This window comes from Lissotriton vulgaris, chromosome 8, assembly GCF_964263255.1.
Source record: "Lissotriton vulgaris chromosome 8, aLisVul1.2, whole genome shotgun sequence".
NCBI lineage: Eukaryota > Metazoa > Chordata > Amphibia > Caudata > Salamandridae > Lissotriton > Lissotriton vulgaris.
In genome coordinates this window covers 1,579,615,000-1,579,634,425 of record NC_141696.1, presented here as the reverse complement: position 1 = coordinate 1,579,634,425, position 19,426 = coordinate 1,579,615,000, and the positions used below count along the sequence as shown (strand labels likewise).

General features: G+C 44.6%; 1 protein-coding gene across 2 annotated transcripts in view; it reads left to right on the top strand.

The window, feature by feature from the left end:
- Positions 1-19,426, top strand: part of PDXK (pyridoxal kinase) — a 384,182-nt gene that overhangs the window by 171,233 nt on the left and 193,523 nt on the right. For both annotated transcript variants that reach the window (XM_086935883.1, XM_086935882.1), the window contains one exon: positions 753-807. In XM_086935883.1, the coding sequence (XP_086792009.1) occupies positions 753-807 (55 nt within the window). The remainder of the gene's footprint in view (positions 1-752; positions 808-19,426) is intronic.

Here is a 19,426-nt window from a genome sequence, read left to right as displayed (position 1 = left end):
ACAGTTTTTGTTTCCTGTGCCCCCAAGCATTGATAATGGCAATCGTAATGAATAGATGGATATTGGAAACTATTTACATTTGTGAAGCATTGGGGTATAAAGCTTTCAGACCATCACGATATTTCACAGCTTTTTTGGTAGACATAGAAAATGTTTGATTGAGTGATATAAGTGTGGCAGCAAAATGGTCCCCTATAGAGACCTTTACTAAACAGTGTCTCTGTAGACACGCAGCCATGCCAAGAGGCGGGAGTGGTTACAGTGGTGGTGAGATAATAATGTGCTATTGCATTGGGCCGCCGCCTCCATTGGAGGAACACTGCTATACATTTGATGCACAGTGCATGAATTTAAAATAGGTGCATACTGCAAAATACAATAGTTACCTGTAACAAACGTTTTAGAACTTGGGACTTTTCTAGATTCACATGCACCCCCCTCCCACCTTCATGTTTAAGAAGTTTGGATACATATCAATCCCACAGGATCTACTGGGATTCATATTTCGTCGGACAGGATATTCGTCATTGTTGTGACGGAGTAACCCGTCCACCGAGATCTACGTTTTTAGCCATTTTACTTTTGGACCTAACCAGTGGAGAGCAGAATAATGCACAACCTGTCATTCAAGAATAGTCCCAAACTGCCCTGCCTTGTTAGAGTTTAGTAACTAATTTCTTGTTTAATGTAAATAAAAATGCACCTCGGCCAGGATATAGTATCTTTTCTTAAGAGTTTTCTTTGTGTTGCAGGTGCTGGGATTCGAGGTCGACACAGTGAACTCAGTCCAGTTCTCCAACCACACAGGTAAGCGCAGAAAGGGGCGACTATCAGTTATTACTGTCTGTGCTTCGGAATAGCTCCCTGTTGGGGTTGGGGTGGCTGGAGGGGAGGGCACAGTTGAGGTGGCAGCTGCTTCTATGAACACATGCCATTTGTAGTCCACCACCATCAGCTGGCACCCTGTCCATGCGTGAGGAAGCGGCGAGCGAGATCGGCCATGTCTAAAGGGGAGCAGAAGATCAATGAGTTGGACCTGATGCTTGTTGGGAGATGTTTCTGAAAGAAAGAAGGCCATTGGGAATGGAATGGATCAAGACCGAGGTGATGGCGCATCCACATTTGGAAGGTTTGGCTCTAATTTGTGATGGAGGAGCGGATGTAGATATTTGATGGCGTGAAAGAGAGGTGTGATACAAAGTCTGAGGTGTGCTAAGTCCAAAAATCCCTAACTAGAACATGTTATAAAATAAGAGGTTGATTGGAAAGTCGATCAGAGGGAAATGTTAGAGTGGACAGGGATTGGAAGTTGAGGTACAGAAACAGGGAGGGAAGTGTTTGGCGTATGTGGAAGACAAATACCACACATTGGTGGAAACACGAGACCCAGCGTCCTAGCCTCCAGGCTGGATTAGACCATTTCACTACCCTGGGGCACAGAGAGATCCGGAGAGGTCCATCCATTTGCTCTCATGTTGGTGCCTCTGCACACAGGTTCTTTCTTCCCATCAATCTCTTGTCAGGATTGAAGGTCAGTCATTGGTCTAACTCTTCATTATCGACACCAGCGTTTACCTTAAAGCCTGCATTGTGTCAAAGACTTTATTTTTTTTAGGTGTTGCCTAGACAGTGCTTTAGCTGTTGCTGAGGTTATCTGATGGGAAAAAAATACACAGAGAGAAAGTTTGGTTCAGCCCATCGAGCTATCGGTTGCATTTTTAAAGTTCTTGTATGTATGTATTTGGTATTTTTATAGGGCGAACATAGCCAAAAGGCAGGGGAGCGTGGTACGTGGTCAAAAGAAGGATAAGGCCAAGGAGTAAAACAGAGTTCTGTGCGGTTCATGCATAGTGACATTCCTGCGGCATCACTGTTAAGGGTAGAATGTTTAGCTGTGGTCTCGAGCTCCTCTATATAAGTCGAATCACTCATAAGCGACTTTGGGGTCTTCTGTGTTTTTGCTCATCCTTGGTTTATATGTCGGAAGAAAATTTGACTGTGTCTCCATCCTTGAAACCCTGGGTTATGGATGGTGGGTTGCCTCAAAGTCATCCCCCTCCATCCACCTTTGAATGTATAGCTCTGGCTTCTGCCAGCAGCCCAGTACCTCTGTAGGTCCCATTCCAGGCAGCCGTACAATCCCACGGTTTGGCCAAGCGAGTGGAAAGTTGTGCTTTAATGACTTCCACCAGGGCGCTAGACTTAAGTATGATGGTTACGCAATTATTTCAAAATTAAGATCAAGACACCCCCTACAATCCCCAGGAGACAACCACTGCAGGCCAACCCCAGACAGCACACAGCAAAGGGGCAGTACTTCTCCTCAGATTCTCCAGCTCTTCTCCTTGGCAAAGGTTCCTCTTGAATCCCAGAAGTAATCTTTGAATTCTTTTCTATCCCTGAGCCTTCCAACAGGAGGCAAGCTCAACCTCAAGCCCTTGGAGAAAACTCTAACATTAGGATGATGAAAGTTCACTCCAGTCCTTCCCCTGCCCAAGACAGAAGCAACCACTGAGGGCCAACCCCAACAGCACGCAGAAGTACTCCTTCTCCAGCTTGGCTGGTTCTTCTTCCTCGCAGGTTCCTTAGTTCAGCAGTAATCTAAAGTTCAGGGCTCTGGGTCCCACTTTATATAGCACAAATTCATTTGTTCTCTGGTGGCAGAGAAGCTCTTTACCCAGCCAAAACCAGTTCTGTCTTCTCTGGTGCAGCTGCCCATCAGGAGGTGGAGAAAGCATTGTCCCGGGCATACCTGGCCTATTCAAGTGTGAAAGAAATCTCCTCCCCCTACTCTAAATGCAGCCCAGGTCTATTCAACCCAGCCCTGACTTGTCCAGGAAAAACAGGACACATCTCACGTACCCCCCCCACCCACAACCCCCCCGCAATTGGCTGTCTGAGAGAATGGACATTCCCAGCCCCTGTCATTCAAAAGTCAGACAGCCAATCCACTAACCAGTAGATGCACACAGGATGGCTTAACAAGAAAATATTCACTTTTTAAAAGTGGAATTTTCTAACACACATTATAACAAGCATTTACAATGCAATAGGTCTCGCAGTTGTTAGAGTTTGAGCTATTGGCATTGTAAATTGCAATGTCTTTTATTTATGTGTTGGTTTTTATAACATAAATAAAAGGCATTGTCATTTACAATGCCAATAGGTTAAACTCTCGCAAATGCGAGACCTATTGCATTGCAAATGCTTTTTTTTTATGTAGTTGTCTGTGAACTTCCACTTGCAAGTCATGGAGCACGCCCAGGTCAAGCAGAATCTGTGGTGTTTCTAGACAACTGAAACAGCCAATTGTTTTATGGCCATTTCTTGCAGGGGCTTCACAAAAAAAAACCACGAGGACTGACAGGGGAGACCCCTCAGCAATATTAATGTTTTAGGAGAAAAGATAGTTGCAAATAAAATACTAGGTGTGACCGTCTGGACAAGATTGGACAAAACCAAAGAAAAACAGCAGTCTTTTCCACGTTTGGGGTGTCTTTAAAGCCCTAGCCTAGCAACATTTTAACTGCACTCTGCATCTGCACTCTGAATCTTGAATCTGCACTCTGAATCTTGAATCTGCACTCTGAATCTTGAATCTGCACTCTGCACTCTGAATCTTGAATCTGCACTCTGAATCTTGAATCTGCACTCTGAATCTTGAATCTTGAATCTGCACTCTGAATCTGCACTCTGAATCTGCACTCTGAATCTGCACTCTGAATCTGCACTCTGAATCTGCACTCTGAATCTGCACTCTGAATCTGCACTCTGAATCTGCACTCTGAATCTGCACTCTGAATCTGCACCCTGAATCTGCACCCTGAATCTGCACTCTGAATCTGCACTCTGCACTCTGAATCTGCACTCTGCACTCTGCACTCTAAATCTGCACTCTGCACTCTGCACTCTGAATCTGCACTCTGTACTCTGCACTCTAAATCTGCACTCTGCACTCTGCACTCTAAATCTGCACTCTGCACTCTGCACTCTGCACTCTAAATCTGCACTCTGCACTCTAAATCTGCACTCTAAATCTGCACTCTAAATCTGCACTCTGCACTCTAAATCTGCACTCTGCACTCTAAATCTGCACTCTGCACTCTAAATCTGCACTCTGCACTCTAAATCTGCACTCTGAATCTGCACTCTGCACTCTGAATCTGCACTCTGCACTCTGAATCTGCACTCTGCACTCTAAATCTGCACTCTAAATCTGCACTCTGCACTCTAAATCTGCACTCTGCACTCTAAATCTGCACTCTGCACTCTAAATCTGCACTCTGAATCTGCACTCTAAATCTGCACTCTGCACTCTAAATCTGCACTCTGCACTCTAAATCTGCACTCTAAATCTGCACTCTAAATCTGCACTCTGAATCTGCACTCTGAATCTGCACTCTGAATCTGCACTCTGAATCTGCACTCTGAATCTGCACTCTGAATCTGCACTCTGAATCTGCACTCTGAATCTGCACTCTGAATCTGCACTCTGCACTCTGAATCTGCACTCTGAATCTGCACTCTGCACTCTGAATCTGCACTCTGAATCTGCACTCTGAATCTGCACTCTAAATCTGCACTCTGAATCTGCACTCTGAATCTTGAATCTGCACTCTGAATCTTGAATCTGCACTCTGCACTCTGAATCTGCACTCTGAATCTTGAATCTGCACTCTGCACTCTGAATCTGCACTCTGAATCTGCACTCTGCACTCTGAATCTGCACTCTGAATCTGCACTCTGCACTCTGAATCTGCACTCTGAATCTGCACTCTGCACTCTGAATCTGCACTCTGCACTCTGAATCTGCACTCTGAATCTGCACTCTGAATCTGCACTCTGAATCTGCACTCTGAATCTGCACTCTGAATCTGCACTCTGAATCTGCACTCTGAATCTGCACTCTGCACTCTGCACTCTGCACTCTGCACTCTGCACTCTGCACTCTGCACTCTGCACTCTGAATCTGCACTCTGAATCTGCACTCTGAATCTGCACTCTGAATCTGCACTCTGAATCTGCACTCTGAATCTGCACTCTGAATCTGCACTCTGCACTCTGAATCTGCACTCTGCACTCTGAATCTGCACTCTGCACTCTGAATCTGCACTCTGAATCTGCACTCTGCACTCTGAATCTGCACTCTGCACTCTGAATCTGCACTCTGAATCTGCACTCTGCACTCTGAATCTGCACTCTGCACTCTGAATCTGCACTCTGCACTCTAAATCTGCACTCTGCACTCTAAATCTGCACTCTAAATCTGCACTCTGCACTCTAAAGCTGCACTCTGCACTCTAAATCTGCACTCTGAATCTGCACTCTGCACTCTGAATCTGCACTCTGCACTCTGAATCTGCACTCTGCACTCTGAATCTGCACTCTGCACTCTGAATCTGCACTCTGAATCTGCACTCTGCACTCTGAATCTGCACTCTGAATCTGCACTCTAAATCTGCACTCTAAATCTGCACTCTAAATCTGCACTCTAAATCTGCACTCTAAATCTGCACTCTGCACTCTAAATCTGCACTCTGCACTCTAAATCTGCACTCTGCACTCTAAATCTGCACTCTGCACTCTGCACTCTAAATCTGCACTCTGCACTCTAAATCTGCACTCTGCACTCTAAATCTGCACTCTAAATCTGCACTCTGCACTCTAAATCTGCACTCTGCAGTCTAAATCTGCACTCTGCATCTGCACTCTGAATCTGCACTCTGAATCTGCACTCTGAATCTGCACTCTGAATCTGCACTCTGAATCTGCACTCTGAATCTGCACTCTGAATCTGCACTCTAAATCTGCACTCTGCACTCTAAATCTGCACTCTGAATCTGCACTCTGCACTCTGAATCTGCACTCTGCACTCTGAATCTGCACTCTGCACTCTGAATCTGCACTCTGCACTCTGAATCTGCACTCTGCACTCTGAATCTGCACTCTGAATCTGCACTCTGCATCTGCACTCTAAATCTGCACTCTGCACTCTGAATCTGCACTCTGCACTCTAAATCTGCACTCTAAATCTGCACTCTGCACTCTAAATCTGCACTCTGCACTCTAAATCTGCACTCTGCACTCTAAATCTGCACTCTAAATCTGCACTCTAAATCTGCACTCTGCACTCTAAATCTGCACTCTGCACTCTAAATCTGCACTCTGCATCTGCACTCTGAATCTGCACTCTGAATCTGCACTCTGAATCTGCACTCTGAATCTGCACTCTGAATCTGCACTCTGCACTCTGCACTCTAAATCTGCACTCTGCACTCTAAATCTGCACTCTAAATCTGCACTCTGCACTCTGAATCTGCACTCTGCACTCTGAATCTGCACTCTGAATCTGCACTCTGCATCTGCACTCTAAATCTGCACTCTAAATCTGCACTCTGCACTCTGAATCTGCACTCTGCACTCTAAATCTGCACTCTGAATCTGCACTCTAAATCTGCACTCTAAATCTGCACTCTAAATCTGCACTCTGCACTCTAAATCTGCACTCTAAATCTGCACTCTGCACTCTAAATCTGCACTCTGCAGTCTAAATCTGCACTCTGCATCTGCACTCTGAATCTGCACTCTGAATCTGCACTCTGAATCTGCACTCTGAATCTGCACTCTGAATCTGCACTCTGAATCTGCACTCTGAATCTGCACTCTAAATCTGCACTCTGCACTCTAAATCTGCACTCTGAATCTGCACTCTGCACTCTGAATCTGCACTCTGCACTCTGAATCTGCACTCTGCACTCTGAATCTGCACTCTGCACTCTGAATCTGCACTCTGCACTCTGAATCTGCACTCTGAATCTGCACTCTGCATCTGCACTCTAAATCTGCACTCTGCACTCTGAATCTGCACTCTGCACTCTAAATCTGCACTCTAAATCTGCACTCTGCACTCTAAATCTGCACTCTGCACTCTAAATCTGCACTCTGCACTCTAAATCTGCACTCTAAATCTGCACTCTAAATCTGCACTCTGCACTCTAAATCTGCACTCTGCACTCTAAATCTGCACTCTGCATCTGCACTCTGAATCTGCACTCTGAATCTGCACTCTGAATCTGCACTCTGAATCTGCACTCTGAATCTGCACTCTGAATCTGCACTCTGCACTCTGCACTCTAAATCTGCACTCTGCACTCTAAATCTGCACTCTAAATCTGCACTCTGCACTCTGAATCTGCACTCTGCACTCTGAATCTGCACTCTGAATCTGCACTCTGCATCTGCACTCTAAATCTGCACTCTAAATCTGCACTCTGCACTCTGAATCTGCACTCTGCACTCTAAATCTGCACTCTGAATCTGCACTCTAAATCTGCACTCTAAATCTGCACTCTAAATCTGCACTCTGCACTCTAAATCTGCACCCTAAATCTGCACTCTGCACTCTGAATCTGCACTCTGCATCTGCACTCTGCATCTGCACTCTGAATCTGCACTCTGAATCTGCACTCTGAATCTGCACTCTGAATCTGCACTCTGAATCTGCACTCTGAATCTGCACTCTGAATCTGCACTCTGCACTCTGCACTCTAAATCTGCACTCTGCACTCTAAATCTGCACTCTAAATCTGCACTCTGCACTCTGAATCTGCACTCTGCACTCTGAATCTGCACTCTGAATCTGCACTCTGCATCTGCACTCTAAATCTGCACTCTGAATCTGCACTCTGCATCTGCACTCTAAATCTGCACTCTGAATCTGCACTCTGCACTCTGAATCTGCACTCTGCACTCTAAATCTGCACTCTGAATCTGCACTCTAAATCTGCACTCTAAATCTGCACTCTAAATCTGCACTCTGCACTCTAAATCTGCACTCTAAATCTGCACTCTGCACTCTGAATCTGCACTCTGAATCTGCACTCTGAATCTGCACTCTGAATCTGCACTCTAAATCTGCACTCTGCACTCTAAATCTGCACTCTAAATCTGCACTCTGCACTCTAAATCTGCACTCTAAATCTGCACTCTGCACTCTGAATCTGCACTCTGAATCTGCACTCTGAATCTGCACTCTGAATCTGCACTCTGAATCTGCACTCTGAATCTGCACTCTGAATCTGCACTCTAAATCTGCACTCTAAATCTGCACTCTGCACTCTGAATCTGCACTCTGCACTCTAAATCTGCACTCTGAATCTGCACTCTGCACTCTAAATCTGCACTCTAAATCTGCACTCTAAATCTGCACTCTGCACTCTAAATCTGCACTCTAAATCTGCACTCTAAATCTGCACTCTAAATCTGCACTCTAAATCTGCACTCTGCACTCTGAATCTGCACTCTAAATCTGCACTCTAAATCTGCACTCTAAATCTGCACTCTGCACTCTAAATCTGCACTCTGCATCTGCACTCTGCATCTGCACTCTGAATCTGCACTCTAAATCTGCACTCTAAATCTGCACTCTGCACTCTGAATCTGCACTCTGCACTCTAAATCTGCACTCTAAATCTGCACTCTGCACTCTAAATCTGCACTCTGCACTCTAAATCTGCACTCCAAATCTGCACTCCAAATCTGCACTCTAAATCTGCACTCTAAATCTGCACTCTAAATCTGCACTCTGCACTCTAAATCTGCACTCTGCACTCTAAATCTGCACTCTGCACTCTAAATCTGCACTCTAAATCTGCACTCTAAATCTGCACTCTGCACTCTAAATCTGCACTCTGCACTCTAAATCTGCACTCTGCATCTGCACTCTGAATCTGCACTCTGAATCTGCACTCTGAATCTGCACTCTGAATCTGCACTCTAAATCTGCACTCTGCACTCTGAATCTGCACTCTGCACTCTAAATCTGCACTCTGCACTCTAAATCTGCACTCTGCACTCTGAATCTGCACTCTAGATCTGCACTCCAAATCTGCACTCTAAATCTGCACTCTAAATCTGCACTCTGCACTCTAAATCTGCACTCTGCACTCTAAATCTGCACTCTGCACTCTAAATCTGCACTCTAAATCTGCACTCTAAATCTGCACTCTGCACTCTAAATCTGCACTCTGCACTCTAAATCTGCACTCTGCATCTGCACTCTGAATCTGCACTCTGAATCTGCACTCTGAATCTGCACTCTAAATCTGCACTCTGCACTCTGCACTCTAAATCTGCACTCTGCACTCTAAATCTGCACTCTGCACTCTGAATCTGCACTCTGCACTCTGAATCTGCACTCTGAATCTGCACTCTGCATCTGCACTCTAAATCTGCACTCTAAATCTGCACTCTGCACTCTGAATCTGCACTCTGCACTCTAAATCTGCACTCTGAATCTGCACTCTGCACTCTAAATCTGCACTCTAAATCTGCACTCTAAATCTGCACTCTGCACTCTAAATCTGCACTCTAAATCTGCACTCTGCACTCTGAATCTGCACTCTGAATCTGCACTCTGAATCTGCACTCTGAATCTGCACTCTGAATCTGCACTCTAAATCTGCACTCTGCACTCTAAATCTGCACTCTAAATCTGCACTCTGCACTCTAAATCTGCACTCTAAATCTGCACTCTGCACTCTGAATCTGCACTCTGCACTCTAAATCTGCACTCTGCACTCTAAATCTGCACTCTAAATCTGCACTCTGCACTCTAAATCTGCACTCTGCATCTGCACTCTGAATCTGCACTCTGAATCTGCACTCTGAATCTGCACCCTGCACTCTGCACTCTAAATCTGCACTCTGCACTCTAAATCTGCACTCTAAATCTGCACTCTGAATCTGCACTCTGCACTCTGCACTCTAAATCTGCACTCTGCACTCTAAATCTGCACTCTAAATCTGCACTCTGCACTCTGAATCTGCACTCTGCACTCTGAATCTGCACTCTGAATCTGCACTCTGCATCTGCACTCTAAATCTGCACTCTAAATCTGCACTCTAAATCTGCACTCTGCACTCTGAATCTGCACTCTGCACTCTAAATCTGCACTCTGAATCTGCACTCTAAATCTGCACTCTAAATCTGCACTCTAAATCTGCACTCTGCACTCTAAATCTGCACTCTAAATCTGCACTCTGCACTCTAAATCTGCACTCTAAATCTGCACTCTGCACTCTGAATCTGCACTCTGCATCTGCACTCTGCATCTGCACTCTGAATCTGCACTCTGAATCTGCACTCTGAATCTGCACTCTGAATCTGCACTCTGAATCTGCACTCTGAATCTGCACTCTGAATCTGCACTCTGAATCTGCACTCTGCACTCTGCACTCTAAATCTGCACTCTGCACTCTAAATCTGCACTCTAAATCTGCACTCTGCACTCTGAATCTGCACTCTGCACTCTGAATCTGCACTCTGAATCTGCACTCTGCATCTGCACTCTGCATCTGCACTCTAAATCTGCACTCTGCACTCTGAATCTGCACTCTGCACTCTAAATCTGCACTCTAAATCTGCACTCTAAATCTGCACTCTAAATCTGCACTCTGCACTCTAAATCTGCACTCTAAATCTGCACTCTGCACTCTGAATCTGCACTCTGAATCTGCACTCTGAATCTGCACTCTGAATCTGCACTCTGAATCTGCACTCTAAATCTGCACTCTGCACTCTAAATCTGCACTCTAAATCTGCACTCTGCACTCTAAATCTGCACTCTGCACTCTGAATCTGCACTCTGAATCTGCACTCTGAATCTGCACTCTGAATCTGCACTCTGCACTCTAAATCTGCACTCTGAATCTGCACTCTGAATCTGCACTCTGAATCTGCACTCTGAATCTGCACTCTAAATCTGCACTCTAAATCTGCACTCTGCACTCTGAATCTGCACTCTGCACTCTAAATCTGCACTCTGAATCTGCACTCTGCACTCTAAATCTGCACTCTAAATCTGCACTCTAAATCTGCACTCTGCACTCTAAATCTGCACTCTAAATCTGCACTCTAAATCTGCACTCTAAATCTGCACTCTAAATCTGCACTCCAAATCTGCACTCTAAATCTGCACTCTAAATCTGCACTCTGCACTCTGAATCTGCACTCTAAATCTGCACTCTAAATCTGCACTCTAAATCTGCACTCTGCACTCTAAATCTGCACTCTGCACTCTGCATCTGCACTCTGCATCTGCACTCTGAATCTGCACTCTGAATCTGCACTCTAAATCTGCACTCTAAATCTGCACTCTGCACTCTGAATCTGCACTCTGCACTCTAAATCTGCACTCTAAATCTGCACTCTGCACTCTAAATCTGCACTCTGCACTCTAAATCTGCACTCTAAATCTGCACTCCAAATCTGCACTCTAAATCTGCACTCTAAATCTGCACTCTGAATCTGCACTCTGAATCTGCACTCTGAATCTGCACTCTAAATCTGCACTCTAAATCTGCACTCTAAATCTGCACTCTGCACTCTAAATCTGCACTCTGCACTCTAAATCTGCACTCTGCACTCTAAATCTGCACTCTAAATCTGCACTCTAAATCTGCACTCTGCACTCTAAATCTGCACTCTGCACTCTAAATCTGCACTCTGCATCTGCACTCTGAATCTGCACTCTGAATCTGCACTCTGAATCTGCACTCTGAATCTGCACTCTGCATCTGCACTCTAAATCTGCACTCTGCACTCTGCACTCTAAATCTGCACTCTGCACTCTAAATCTGCACTCTAAATCTGCACTCTGCACTCTGAATCTGCACTCTGCACTCTGAATCTGCACTCTGAATCTGCACTCTGCATCTGCACTCTAAATCTGCACTCTAAATCTGCACTCTGCACTCTGAATCTGCACTCTGCACTCTACATCTGCACTCTGAATCTGCACTCTGCACTCTAAATCTGCACTCTAAATCTGCACTCTAAATCTGCACTCTGCACTCTAAATCTGCACTCTAAATCTGCACTCTGAATCTGCACTCTGAATCTGCACTCTGAATCTGCACTCTGAATCTGCACTCTAAATCTGCACTCTGCACTCTAAATCTGCACTCTAAATCTGCACTCTGCACTCTAAATCTGCACTCTAAATCTGCACTCTGCACTCTGAATCTGCACTCTGAATCTGCACTCTGAATCTGCACTCTGAATCTGCACTCTGCACTCTAAATCTGCACTCTAAATCTGCACTCTGCACTCTGAATCTGCACTCTAAATCTGCACTCTAAATCTGCACTCTGAATCTGCACTCTGCACTCTAAATCTGCACTCTGAATCTGCACTCTGCACTCTAAATCTGCACTCTAAATCTGCACTCTGCACTCTAAATCTGCACTCTAAATCTGCACTCTAAATCTGCACTCCAAATCTGCACTCTAAATCTGCACTCTAAATCTGCACTCTGCACTCTGAATCTGCACTCTGAATCTGCACTCTAAATCTGCACTCTAAATCTGCACTCTAAATCTGCACTCTGCACTCTAAATCTGCACTCTGCACTCTGCATCTGCACTCTGAATCTGCACTCTGAATCTGCACTCTGAATCTGCACTCTAAATCTGCACTCTAAATCTGCACTCTGCACTCTGCACTCTAAATCTGCACTCTAAATCTGCACTCTGCACTCTAAATCTGCACTCTGCACTCTAAATCTGCACTCCAAATCTGCACTCTAAATCTGCACTCTAAATCTGCACTCTGCACTCTGAATCTGCACTCTAAATCTGCACTCTAAATCTGCACTCTGCACTCTAAATCTGCACTCTGCACTCTGCACTCTGCATCTGCACTCTGAATCTGCACTCTGAATCTGCACTCTGCATCTGCAGTCTGCATCTGCACTCTGAATCTGCACTCTGCATCTGCACTCTAAATCGGCACTCTAAATCTGCACTCTGAATCTGCACTCTGCACTCTAAATCTGCACTCTGAATCTGCACTCTGAATCTGCACTCTGCACTCTGAATCTGCACTCTAAATCTGCACTCTGCACTCTGAATCTGCACTCTGCATTCTGAATCTGCACTCTAAATCTGCACTCTAAATCTGCACTCTAAATCTGCACTCTAAATCTGCACTCTGAATCTGCACTCTGAATCTGCACTCTGCATCTACACTCTAAATCTGCACTCTAAATCTGCACTCTGAATCTGCACTCTGCACTCTAAATCTGCGCTCTAAATCTGCACTCTAAATCTGCACTCTGCACTCTGAATGTGCACTCTGCACTCTGAATCTGCACTCTAAATCTGCACTCTGCACTCTGAATCTGCACTCTGCATTCTGAATCTGCACTCTAAATCTGCACTCTAAATCTGCACTCTAAATCTGCACTCTGAATCTGCACTCTGAATCTGCACTCTGAATCTGCACTCTAAATCTGCACTCTAAATCTGCACTCTGCACTCTGAATCTGCACTCTGCACTCTAAATCTGCACTCTAAATCTGCACTCTGCACTCTAAATCTGCACTCTAAATCTGCACTCTGCACTCTAAATCTGCACTCTGCACTCACAATGTGCACTCTGAATCTGCACTCTGAATCTGCACTCTGAATCTTGAATCTGCACTCTGAATCTTGAATCTGCACTCTGAATCTTGAATCTGCACTCGCAATCTGCACTCGCAATCTGCACTCGCAATCTGCACTCTGAATTTTTTCAATTTACGTGAAAATAAAAAAGGAACACCTCCTTCCCCTTATCCTCCATGGAATAAGGCTCTTACTATTGTAGTTGGTGGATCGAATTATATAAACCTGTGTACTGGGTTTATAAATATAATTGCAGCAAGCTCAGACAAATGACGAGAACGATATATCATTTCCGTTTGTTCTAAAGAAGCTCGCATTCGCACGAAATTAATTCGGAAAGTGACTCATGTGTTTAATTAGTAATAGTTAGTTCTGGTATTCTTCCACCATGTCCCAGTACTCGCTAGTACAGTGCTAGCACCAGGCACCGCGTTTGTGTGCACTGCATGCAGCGGCAGCCTGCAGTGCAGTTACTGTTACCGGCCGGCGAAGCTAGTGTGACTGAAGCATGTCAGATCACCGTCCTCACGTCACAGAGGCATAGCTGCCAAGGTTTTAGATTGCTATGTGTGACACTTTCATAATTTTAGTGTAATTATTAGTGATATTTCACTGACGGAGAGTGACACTTTTTTTAGACCAAAATCAAGCAATGAAGACAAGGGAAACATATACATATATTAGAAATTACACCCATTTGAGCAACAAGAAGTCTTAGAAGATTTTTAAACTGCTGCGAAGCACTAGAAATGGAAGATACTTAGCCGGAGACTGATTCCGTGTGAGTGCAGAACAGGCATCATAGCTGCCAAGTTTTCAGATTGCGTATATGTGGCATGTCCATAGTACTTGAGACTGGTGAATGACATTCAACTGCTAACTGTGTGAAATTTAGAGTGACACTTTCTCATGAGTGAAAACCATGTAATGAGGTTCACGGAAAGAAAAAAATATCAGAAATTATCCCCAAGAAGTTCTAATAATATCTTGCAACTGGCGCAAAACCCCTGAAATGAAAGTTTACACTTGCTTATAATGAACTATGTCTGAAAATGTTGTGGTAGGCTAGCTTATACTGTGTGTATACTGTGTACAATTTTACAACCATGTGGACATTCATGTGCCTACAGTTGCAGACTGTGTCTTCGTAGCACTATAATATAGAAATAACTAGCCACTATTGAGCCAAGAAGGACAAACTTCTGTTCCACTCTGGTTACAGCTATTCTGCGCTGGAAATTGCCTGACAATTTATCGCAGTTACAACATAAGTGCAATTTGTCCTGTGTGTAAAAAATAAACTGCCAGGCACAGTCTCAAATGAATGGTGTGCACTAACTGGCATTGCGACCCAGTATTAATAAAATGCGGCAGAAATCAACTTCACAGTAGAGTCTGAAGATCCAGAATGCATGAATGACTCACCTAACTGCTGCTGGTAAACAGGCGCTGGGGAGTGTATGCTCCATACTGAGCACGCTTCGCCGCTTGGTTTCGTCTTGGGCCTGAACTCTTCAGTTGGTTGGACATGGGGGCCAAGGGGGCACAAGTTATAACAGCAGGCGCCAGGCGGAAGTTAAAGAGGTTATCTGAACAGACGTCGTTGGACCCTGCCAAGCAGTGACCTGTTTTCGCTTAAAAGTGTTTATTATTCCTCCTGACTGGCTAGTAGTGATACTTCAGCCAGAGAGACCTCCACAGCACCCCCTAAATGTAAGAGCTTACTGCAACACTGAAATAATTTCTTCGGGCACGGAGACACAGCATAGTTAGGATTCTCTCTTGCGCCGTTCTGTGTGTCAGCCTCCACAGCGGCAGTAAATCCTCCAGTCCTACGGACCACCTCCTGTGAGCCTAATCATGTAACTGCACAACAGTCGGCACAATCCTCATGGCGCCACTTTCAAGGACGGGCACCCGGAAAGTTTCCTTTAGGCATCAATGCTGGTGCTCGCTACGGACAGGCTGAGCCGGCAGCAAATTTAAAATCGGACCCATGCATTAGTTAGACAGTCTGCCTGCCGGTGCACCCAACACCGGTAAAATAAGCCCAGCACCGCACACTGGTTAATTCATGTGCCTACCGGCGCGCAGCACGCCAAACACCATGTCCAGTTCCCGTTTAAATTCCTACCAATCCGACCTCACTTTCCTTCACAACCGGACGTGAGGTCACACCCCCGCCCACCACAGCCAGTACGCAACCACTGCTGAGGGCAGGCCCCACCCGCCGCAGGTTACGGTGTCAGAATGGGCATGAGACTGCCACTCGGCTGGGTGACGTCAGGCTCTTCTAGAGTGAGTGACTCGGCCGCGCCCGCAATTTCAGCTAAGTTGTAGCAGCAGCAGTCAGTGCACGTCCGTTGCATGACACTTGGCAGGCCTGCAGAGGCCGCCGTGGCCGCAACGGGCCTCGGCCTCCAGTCCAGTGCCGGCCCGCGCGGCCGCCTCCAAAAAGAGCTAAAAGAGCCCGGTGAGTTGGGGGGGCTGGGGGGGGGGGTGGAGATGTGTGAGCGTGCGTCTGTCTGTGGGTGTGCCTGCCTGTGCCTGCGTGTGTGCCTGCCTGTGCCTGCGTGTGTGCCTGCCTGTGTGTGTGCCTGCCTGTGCCTGCGTGTGCATGTGTTGTGAACAGCCGGCCGGGATCGGAGCGCGTGACCTGATCCGATTCCGGCCGGCTGCGTGCGCGTGATAGTCTGTTGTCTCTGCCTAGTCCTTGAACGGGAAAAGGACTGAAATGATTGCAATAGATAGCTTTGCGACAGCAGGGGCTTTCGCCCCTGCAATCGCAGGCGCGACCTAAAAATCATCTTTACTAAAAGATGCATTTTTATATTCTGAGTTCAGGCATACTAAACTCCTTCTTTTATCTTGTCCCAATAGGAAGTTATATTTATAAGATGTTATAAATAAACTCCCATTCTATCCTATGGTAAAGATAGCCTTTCAATAGTAAAAAACGAAATTGGCAGCATTTCACTATCAGGACATGCCACAAACATCAGGGCATGTCCTACCTTTTGCATACCCTGCACCCTGCCAACAGGGGTACCTTGGGCCTACTTTAGTGGTGACTCACATCTAAGAAAAGGGAAGGTTAAGGCCTGGCAAGTGGGTGCACTTACCAGGTCGACATGGTCGACATGCCAGTACCAAACTGCACACAGACTCTGTAGTGGCAGGTCTGAGTTATATCTTTAAGCTGAATATGTGGGTGGCATAATCAGCGCTGCAGGCCCACTAGCAGCATTTGGTTTACAAGCCCTGGGCACACACAGTGCCATGTGCTATGGACCTACCAGTAAATCAGATATGCCAATCATGGAATTACCTATCCATCATAACAATTTACAGGGAGAGCATATGCACTTTAGCACTGATCAGCAGTGGTAAAGTGCCCAGAGTCATAAAACCAACAAAAACAGGGTCCAAAACTGGAAGCCAAAAAGCAAAAAGTCTGTGTATAAACCCACTGGAAAAACCTATTCTAACAGTTTACAAGTCTGACACCAGAGAGTGTCTCTCTATCCATTAAGTGACCAACGTCACGTGAGACACCCAACTGTGGAATGTAGTATGTTCCTCTCGAGGTGTGCCACCGAGGCATACCTTAATTTTTATAACATTTGGAAGATTGTCAGCTTCCACCTTTCAGTACTAACAAATCTCTTTTCCACTACTTAGTCTTCAACAGAAATGACTAGTGTAGCAGCCTTCTAGTCTGCCCATGTTACCACTCCTGTGCTTTTTTTTTTTTTTTGCTTTTTTTTTATTGAAGTCTTAGATAATCAAGCAAAATCAAACACTAACATATCATATGCTAGGCAAAATATACAGATAACAAAATGAAATCAGAAGACACACAACAGGCCATCTCATAAAGATGAATCACAGAAAAAAGAAAAGGGACCAACATAATCAATTTGAATCATTAAGATCGAAGTACGAACCCCAGATTTTCTCAAATTTACGAATCGCCCCAACTCTTTGAGCATACAAATGTTCACTATTTCTGACTTTTTGCATTTTATAGCACCATTCATATAGATTGGGGCAATATTGTGAATGCCAGTTTTGTAGAATTAGCGATCTCGCTACAGCCATAGCTATGTATATTAGTTTAACTAGTTGCCCCTCTAACATCAATTCAGGATCAAATCCAAACAAAATCAATTTAACATTAACCGAGATTGATATTTTACACTGGTTTTGTATATATGCAAATATTTCTTCCCAAAAAGGTACAATTTTGGTACAATAAGCAACAATATGAGACCAATTAGCAGGATTATAATGCAGACATCTATAACAGTTGGAAGAGCAGTTAGGATACATTTTACTAACCATTGCCGGAGTGAAGTACAGAAGCCATTTACTAAAAAACAGCATTCTGCGCCAATTGGCACCTCTTAATACGGAAAAATTCAGAACATTAATTCTCTTCCATATAGCTGGGGTTAATACCATGTTTTCCTGCCCTTGCCTCTTATTGGTTGCTTTTAAACATAAATCTGGGTCCCTATTTGCGGTTAAGCATCGTTTCCACTCCCCCGGCTTCCTTTCTTGTATTAAACAAAATAAATCATTAAATAACGGAGCAGGAGAAAGGAGGAGTGAAGAGAAAGGAGGAGTGAAGGGTCTAGTTGGATCAAGATTCCATAAATCAACTTATATGATCCCAGCAATAGGAAATTACCTTGAACCAGGGTTGACATATCAGACATCCTAATCCAAGCGCCATCTTTCATAAAATCGCTTAACATCTTAAACCTTATCTTCTGCCATTTGTCTAGCAGATCCATGCTGATATCCACTCCGAAGAATGAAAATGCCGAGCAGAGGGAAGAGGATGTATTAAGAAACGAAAGGGAATATCTCTTTAGGAGTGCTGAGCGTCTCTTAAAAAACCAGTGCAGCACCTTATACCTGACTGTTTTTGGAGATTTAAATAATGTAAGTGGGGAGGGAATCTGGGATTCTTCACAAATCAAATCAATGAAAAAATTTATAAAGAGTTGCTGATTATTATCCTTGAATCTGGTCATGAATTGAGCCAAATATGCATTGTAATAGTCTTTAAGGTTGGGAAGGGCCAGCCCACCTTGTCCCTTATCTTCGAATAACGTATTCAAGGCAATACGAGGCGTCTTTTTGGCCCAAATAAATGAAGAGAACAAGGCTTCAGCTTTGGAAAAAAAAGATGCCGGCAGAGCACAAGGAATTGTTGAAAATAAAAAATTAAATAAAGGGAGGACCGACATCTTAATTAATGCGACCCTGCCAATAATAGTTAATGGTAGGGGATTCCATCTTTCGAACATTGCTCGTACCTTCTGCAGCAATGGTATAAAGTTCAAGCTGTAAAGATCTGAAACTGCGGGAGAGAACATAACCCCCAAATATCTTTTCGGTTTGTTATTAATGCATGATCTTAAATCAGGGTGAATTACAGGATTAATACCCCCGCATACTAAGATTTCGTTTTTTTTTTGTTTATCCTATAGCCCCCCAACGCCTCAAACTCTTCAAATATTTGAAGTGCAAGTGTTTGGCATTGCAATTCCGGCTTAATTAACAAAATTATGTCGTCTGCATAAAGTTTGATTTTAGGCATCAAATTAATTGGGGGGAATAAAAGAGGAGCTTTCCTAATTGCAGTTGCTAAGGGTTCGATAAAGAAGGCAAATAAAACTGGAGACAGTGGGCAGCCTTGTCTAGTACCACGTTTAACCGATACTAGCCCCACAGACTCTGCATTGATTATAATATTAGCCCTAGCCCCTGAATAGAGACTCCGAATTAAGTTTATAACTACCTTTGGGATAGCGAAGTGCTGTAAAATAATAAAAAGTGTCTCCCATACCACCAAATCAAAAGCTTTTTCGGCATCAAATAATAAAATTAAAGCGGGGGATCTTACGTGACTCAAAAAAATCCAAAGCCTCTGCTAAAAAATGAGTGTTAGTCAAGAGCTGCCTGCCAG